At 42.4% G+C, this 7475-nt stretch overlaps 1 protein-coding gene across 1 annotated transcript in view; it reads right to left on the bottom strand.

Moving 5' to 3' along the window:
- LOC110323837 (cytochrome P450 4A10-like) overlaps window positions 1-2329 on the bottom strand; it is an 18378-nt gene extending 16049 nt beyond the window's left edge. Inside the window, exons 1-2 of the mRNA XM_029540391.1 lie at window positions 2107-2329; window positions 325-469 (exon numbers count right to left, since the gene is read on the bottom strand). Coding sequence (XP_029396251.1) covers window positions 325-469; window positions 2107-2295 — 334 coding nt within the window. The 5' untranslated portion in view covers window positions 2296-2329. The remainder of the gene's footprint in view (window positions 1-324; window positions 470-2106) is intronic.
- Between the last annotated feature and the right edge of the window lie 5146 nt (window positions 2330-7475).

Below are 7475 nucleotides of genomic sequence, written 5' to 3'. Positions count from 1 at the left end.
GTGTGTGTGTGTGTGTGTGTGTGTGTGTGTGTGTGTTTGGTGGCTTAGGAACTTAGGTATCCTATGAGTCCAGGCAGGATACAGTTAGAGATTTCAAACCTGGAACAATTAACAACTTACCATCTTAATTTGATTAAATAACAAAGAAAGATCAAGACATTAGCCTAAGGGATTTGGTTTTCAGTATTGAGTGTTGTTGGTCACATGCTAGGTTGTAGCCTGAGAGAACTGTAGAGTGTGTAGGGTCACACTCTTCCAGAATTTGACAGGGCAAGTACCAAAGAAGAAGGTGCTTATCTCTTCACAACAGCATGTTATGCTCACCTGATCGCCCCAGAATCACTTTCATGTAGTCAGGATCATAGACAGTTAAGTAGGCGTTGCTCCCCCAGAACCAGCAAGGAAAGGCACTTGGAAAGTTCTGTATGCATGACACAATTTCCTGTAGTTCTTGGTCACCTTTGAACTGCTGTTGAATGATAGATAAGGTAGTCGGACTCTTGTTTAGTTTTTGGACTGGAGACAAGAATAGAGCAAGCACAGGAACATAGATCTGTGTTTTCAGAAGTTGCCAGGAATTGGGGCAGTTCAATGAACTATCTGTGTTATCCATCATAGCTTTGCTATAGACCTGAACTGGATTTGAGAGTGCTGTTGGATGGACCTGTGTTCCTCAGAGGATTCACATGGTCAGATCGTCAAATCTGCACACAGAACACAGCATACCCATGTCTTTCTCATAGCATCTATTGCACAATTCTTTGTTGTGCACATTTTCATGTATCCTCCTATTTGGCGCTGTACTTTATTTCCTGGGGTGATAATAATGCAATGGGTCAGTACTGTCCCTTCCCAGTTGCCTTTCTGGGTAATTTCATACACCTGTGCCAGGCTCTTAAGCTGAACCCCGTGGGACAAGAAAGTGATGGTTTGCTTGAATCCAAGTAGCTTATATTGCAGGGTGTGTGGAAGGAGAAAGAAGAGCTAAATGGCCCCGTGGAAATGCTAACATTAGTGTTCTCATATGAAGGTCCTACGCACCCTTTCCCTTTAATGTGCCATGACTTTGGGATTTCTTTCTTTATTTTTTTTCTTTTCCTTTTTAAAGAGAGGAAAGGTTTATTTTGATGAGAACCAGGTCATCAATTTTTCTTTTTATCTGGTATGCTTTTGTTACAAATTGTTTTATTTCTGTCTGTCAGTCTTCCAAAACTTTGATGTGTCTTTTTATTAATAACCACAGGTGTCAGACATAGACTTTCATGATCCTTAAAGACAACAACAAGGGATCCAAGTTAAAAGCAGAGTTAAAAAACCAGATTCATTTCTAGAACATTTAATGTCAAACCAAACATGGAAGTTAAAAACAAACCAACCCTCTGAAGGTCAGGGCAAGGGTAAAGCTGTGTGGTGGACATGGTAGAGACCAACTATTGTAGGTGACTGTTGTAGGTGACTATTGTAGGTAACTATTGTAGGTAACTAACTATTGTAGGTAACTAAATATTGTAGGTAACTATTGTAGGTAATGTTCTGGGTATTTTGCTCTATTTTTTTGCAATAACTTTTCAAAGATCTCTCACATTGAAATCACTTTGGGATTTCAATGTGTAATTCACCCATCCTGAAAATTCTAGTCTGGGTCAGCCACTCACTCATCCCAGCAGTGTGAACCCTTCCTGTGCCTGATAATTTCTAAGATGTACACCATTGTTACACCAAGAACCCATAGGGGCAAGGTTCCCACCTCTCTATCTACTTTCCCAGGCAAACCCCGAGCTTGGAGAGAAGAGTCATAGGTAACTTGTCAAGGAACTACTTAAAAGTTGTTTGAGAACAGCAGAGATATTAAGGGTACTCAGCCAGAAGAGGAAGCGACTAGGTAAGACCAACCAAAACTTTCAAAGTGCAAAACTATCAGTNTAGAGCTGAGCAACAGCCAGACAATAACCCTATTGTTAGGATGACATACCTCAGCCTGAGTTGAGCATCTTACAAGGCATTTGGACTCTTTATATATCAGGCTTTGCCCTGTGAATTTGATGGCTGGTCTCTTAGNCACCCATCCTCCCTGCTCTCCCACCCATTCTTCTCCTTCCTTCATACCTNGTGTCCAAAGAACCAGTGATAGGGAGGTGATGGGAACTGCTGGAGAGCCTTGACTAGCCATTTCCTGTGCAGGTAGAACTGGACCGCTTTGACCAGCAGCAGGAGCAGACAGAGCACAGAGGCCACTTGGAGGAAGCCAGAGATGCTGCCTGCAAATCGGATGGGGCTTAGAGCAGAGACACTCATAATGCAGCCACTCTGTCACTGTCCTCACTCTCACAAATCCTTTCTACCTCCTACCTAAATCCTGTGAGGATTGCCCGCCTACCTGTGGGAGGGAGAAGGGTGAGGCTGACCAGTCTTGATCTCAAAGTTCAGTTGGTTAAATAACAGGAATGATTTACTTTGGGAATCAGAGACAATTTTATTTTTCAGCTGCCAGTGGCTACCTGTACCCACTTTCCCCTCTTTGTGCAAGTCAAGAATATTGACTTTTTTGCCTTTTATTTTCCTTTTCATTGTATTTGCTGTCTACACTTATGGATACAGTGTAATATTTCAACACCTGGGCACTGCACACGTAAGTTAAGCAGAATAATTATAATTTCCTTAAATATTCTTCCACTTAGTTTTTAATCTTTTCTTGCAAAGTTTTATTTAATTATTAAAAATCATACAAAGTTGTCATATAAAAATAAATATCTTGTTGAAGTCCTGTGTGATATGGGGGTCCTCACACATTGGCTCTTTCCCAAGCTCCATAGCTTAAGTCTGTGGCTTTATTTGTTGTTTTGGGGAGGTCCTTGGGTTTTCATGGCAGATCCAGTACCTAATAGTTTCTTTTGAATTGTCTATGCCAAATGGATAGTGAGTGGTTGCTGATTCAGACTGGAGAAAATCTAGGCACTGCTGCCCTTATCCGTCTAGGTAGGCCAGTCTCGTGGGCAGTCCATGCCTTGGAATGCCAAGGGCTCTTGTGCTTGTTTTGCTTTTGGGGAGCTAAGGGGTTTCTTTCCATTCCTCAGCACCTTCTTGTGAGATTTAAAAAAAAAATTGTAGATAGCGTATAGTTGAATTTCATTAAAAAAACTATTCAGCCAACTTAACTCCTTTACTTGGAGAGTTTAATCCACTTTTGAAAAGTTTCTGCCTACCCACTCACTCCTACCTCTTGGCTCTGGCGTTCCTCTGTACTGGGGCATATAAAGTTTGCAAGACCAAGGGGCCTCTCTTCCCAATGATGGCCTACTAGGCCATCTTCTGCTACATATGCAGCTAGAGACATGAGCTCTGGGGGTGCTGGTTAGTTCATATTGTTGTTCCACATGTAGGGTTGCAGACCCCTTCAGCTCCTTGGGTACTTTCTCTAGCTCCTCCATTGGGGGCCCTGTGTTCCCTCCACTAGCTGACTGTGAGCATCCAATTCTGTAATTGCCAGGCACTGGCAAAGCTTCACAGGAGACAGCTATATAAGGGTCCTTTCAGCAAAATCTTGCTGGCGTATGCAATAGTGTCTGCATTTGGGAGCAGGGTGGGGGGAGGGTATGGGGGACTTTTGGGATAGCATTTGAAATGTAAATGAAGAAAACATCTAATAAAAAGAATTAAAAAAAAAGTTTCTGCTGTAGACTCTAGTGTTAGTATACCAAGGCCTTGCTGATATAGGACTTGGCATACTTCTCTTGGTTTTAGAATTTCTTGTCTTGGACTTTTGAGAGCTTGAATATAGTGTGTCTTCAACAGGACCAAATCTATTCAATCTAAATGGGCCATTTGAATTTACTGTACTTGGGTGCCCATGTATTTCTCAATAAATACTGGAAAACTTTCAGCTATTATTTAGCTAAATAGATTTCCTTAGTTAATGTTTTACTGCTGTGAACAAACACAATGACCAAGGCAACTCTTACAAGAACAAAATTTAATTGGTTCAGTCCAGTATCATCAAGGTGGGAACATGACAGTGTCTGAGCAGGCATGGTACAGGAGGAGCTGAGAGTTGAGCATCTTGTTCTGAAGGCAAACAGAGGAAGACTAGCTTCCAGGAAGCTAGATTGAGGGTCATAAAGACCATGTCCACAGTGGCACACTTCTTGCAACAAGGCCAACCCTCCAAATAGTGCCATTCCCTGGGCCAAGCATATTCCAACTACTACAGCTTTATTTATTTATGTGTTTACTTGTATGCACTCACCACATGAATGTCATATTCGTGGAGGTCAGAGGACAATTTACAGGAGTCAGTTTTCTCCTACCACGTAGGTTCCAGAGATGGAACTCAGGTCTTGGTCCAGATGAAACTTGGTAGCAAGTGCCTCTAACCATCTAGCCACCTCACCAACCCTCATGAAACAGGTTTCTTTTCATTTGGTAACTCCTATAATGTGATCATCTTTCACTTAATCATATCTTGTTGGTCTTATAGACTTTAGTTTTTGCCTTTTTCCTATTTCTTTTTCTTTTGTCTGGCTGGGTTATCTCAAAAGCCTGGCTTCAAGCTTAGGATTCTTCCTTCTGTGTGATATAATCTGCTACTGTGATTCAACTGTCTTTAGTTGATTTATTAAATCCTATGTGGCTTCTTTTTTTATCATCTATATTTCTTTTTCTGAGTTTCTCTTTCAAGTGATGCTTTTCGCTTGCTTTGTTTTTAATGAAGTGTGTATTCTTCCACATCTTGTCAAATTTCCTTAAAATCATCATGTTGAGCTTTGCTTTTCTTGATGGCAACCCACTGATATTTTTTCTTTCGTGGCACTTACTAGAAAGATATTTTTATTATGTTAGCTGTTCCGTTATTCCGATCCATGTGTGGTTAATCATTTGCCTTTGCTGCTTTTATAGGATAGCTTTTTCCCCAGCAGGTACTTTGTCCTGGAGTTGTGCCAGGGAGTTGGTAGTGTGGTTACACTGACCTTAGTTCCAGTTTTGTGGTTCCCATGCAGTGTCTTCAGTTACCTGTGTGTGTGTGGCCTAGCCCTCAGGTGTTTATGGGCTATTGCTGAGACTCTCCTTAGGAGCTAGCCTTTTGTACCAGTGAGCACAATGCATGCTGTTGTGTTTGAGGGTGAGGAGGTCAAATTTTAGTCTCTGTTGTTTACACAAGATAGGGCTGATCTGATGGATCCAGGAAAGCAATGCATGCCTGACACAGTCCAAGCAGGAAAGGGTGCTAGTCAGTTTCTAAGGCCCTCCAGGGAAGAAGGCCTTCCTCTTCCTCTTCTTTCTTTTTCTTCTTCTCCTTATCCTCCTCATCTCCTTTTCCTCCTCTTTGAAACGCTTTGTATTCCAGCCTCACCTCAAACTCATATAGACTTACTTGCCTCTGTCCCCTGAAAGCTGGGACTAAGAGCATGTGTCACCACTGCTGGGCCTGCAGAAGTTCTGATCAGCCTGGCCCCAGGAATTTGGTGCTCTTTAGCTTCTACTCAGTCCTTGTACAGGATAGACCTGACTGGAGTGGCAAGGGAATGAAGAAATGACAAGCACACACATACAGAGAATCAGACATACGCAACGAGCTGGGATTGAGTGGCCTGGGGTCTCTGATGCAGAAGCTGCAGCTTTTCTCCCCAGGCTCACTGTGTTTATTCATACAGGGGGGTGGGGGTTGCACTCTTGAATCAAGGAGGGAGGGTTAGTTAATCATGGTAGGTGCAGTTTCTATAAGGGAGAGTTCTTCAGGCTCTCCAGGGGGAGAGGCTATGGTGGACACTTTCTATACACACTATCAACATCTGCATACACCTTTGCTCTCCCTACTGACCTCACACCAGGGAAGCAACGCTGTACTGTGTTCCCATGGGTTTGAGGCTAGGGTCCTTGATAAGGTCACATCCATGCCAACAGCACACATTCACTCAAGAGTTCATTTATTCAGGGTTTTTTTACTCCTCATGATAGTCTCAGAACCATGCCTGGACTGAGGTATACATAGTAGTCTCAGGTAGGAGACCAGATCATGTTCACTGGCGGCTCACTCTGTCTTCATGGGGACTTCACTCCTGAATTGATCAGGGTAGGCTGCCCAGTTACCCCTAGAGCTTCTGATGGGGGGGAAGGGTCTCTCAGCTGTTTCCTATGGCCTTGTAAGCTGAGATGCTCAGAGCTGTATGGCTGCTTTGTGGAAATTTAGGGAGTTTATTGGTGCTGGCAGGATACATCATGGGATTCTGGGGTAAGGGTGGAGCTCAAGATAGTTTGTGCAGGAGAAGCTTGAGAGGTGGCCTGAGTTAATGCTGCAGGTATAAGATTACCTGACAGTGCTGCACACTGGGCTTGAGCTTCTCCAAGGGCAAATATTTTAGGTGCCTGTGGTTGAAACAGAAACTGCTGGACATCAAGACATATGTATTACCTACAGCTTGATCTCCTTTGGGGAACTTTAACAGTAGATGTTATGTGCTCTATTTCCCTCTTTACAAAGACATTCTGGGTCTCTGGGCTTTGAGTAATATTTGTTATTACCTTCAAACACTATTCCAGTGGAATAATACTTGCTTTTTCTTGGTTTTCGACCTTGTTATGGATGGAAACAGAACAGATACTTCTAGTCAGATATTTTGCTGGTGACACTTGCTGTGTGTCAGGCTGGGTGGTAAGGGGCATGCACAGCAGCAAGAATAATAGAGACAAACCTTGACTTAAAAGAACTCAGTCTAGTTTAACAAATGTTCAATAAATATGAGTGGTTGTTGCCCTGCCCTATTTCAGTGATAAGAAACTGATAACAGACAGGCCAAGTGTTATTTTTCAAAGGAAAAAAATCATTGAGAGTCCATGGTTGTATTGGTAACCTTCCCTATTGGACTACAAGGCTGCCTCCCCTAGAATGTGCTGACATGCTCTCAAAGGCTTCTCCTCTGATTTTCTAATAACAAGGGATTCATTTCTCAACTACTAGGGACAAAGGTCTTTTCTTTTTCTCCCAAATCCTATGCTCTGTCAAAAACTAGAGCAAAGGGGAATGGGATAACTTATACTCCATCTCACTGAACTTTACCCTAGTTTCATGCCTACTTTTTCTATCCACATTGTACTCTTCTCCTCTGACCTAGGACTTTTAGATTGTGGCCTTTCCATTCTTTACCCAAGAACCCACGTTTTCACCCCCAAAATGAAGGAACATATTGTAAAGCATTTTGGAATTTAAGTCTGTTTGTCAGTTACTGCTAAGAACCTTTGAAAATTTTATACAACATGCTTTCATTATATTCATCCCCTCACAGTTCCTCCTAGATCTCCATACCATTTCCCTATAGACTAAATTCATTGTCTTCTTCGTGTTACCCTAAACCAATCAAGTACAGTTTGTGCAATACATATACTATGTGTCTGTGGCCGTTCGCTGGAACATAGTCAACCTGCCTGGGGTTGACACTTTTCTTTACATCTTTGCTGAGAAGCAGCTGAAAAAATGTCCAACA

The sequence above is a fragment of the Mus pahari genome, chromosome 6 (assembly GCF_900095145.1).
Source record: "Mus pahari chromosome 6, PAHARI_EIJ_v1.1, whole genome shotgun sequence".
Lineage (NCBI taxonomy): Eukaryota > Metazoa > Chordata > Mammalia > Rodentia > Muridae > Mus > Mus pahari.
This window is presented reverse-complemented; position numbering and strand designations above follow the sequence as displayed.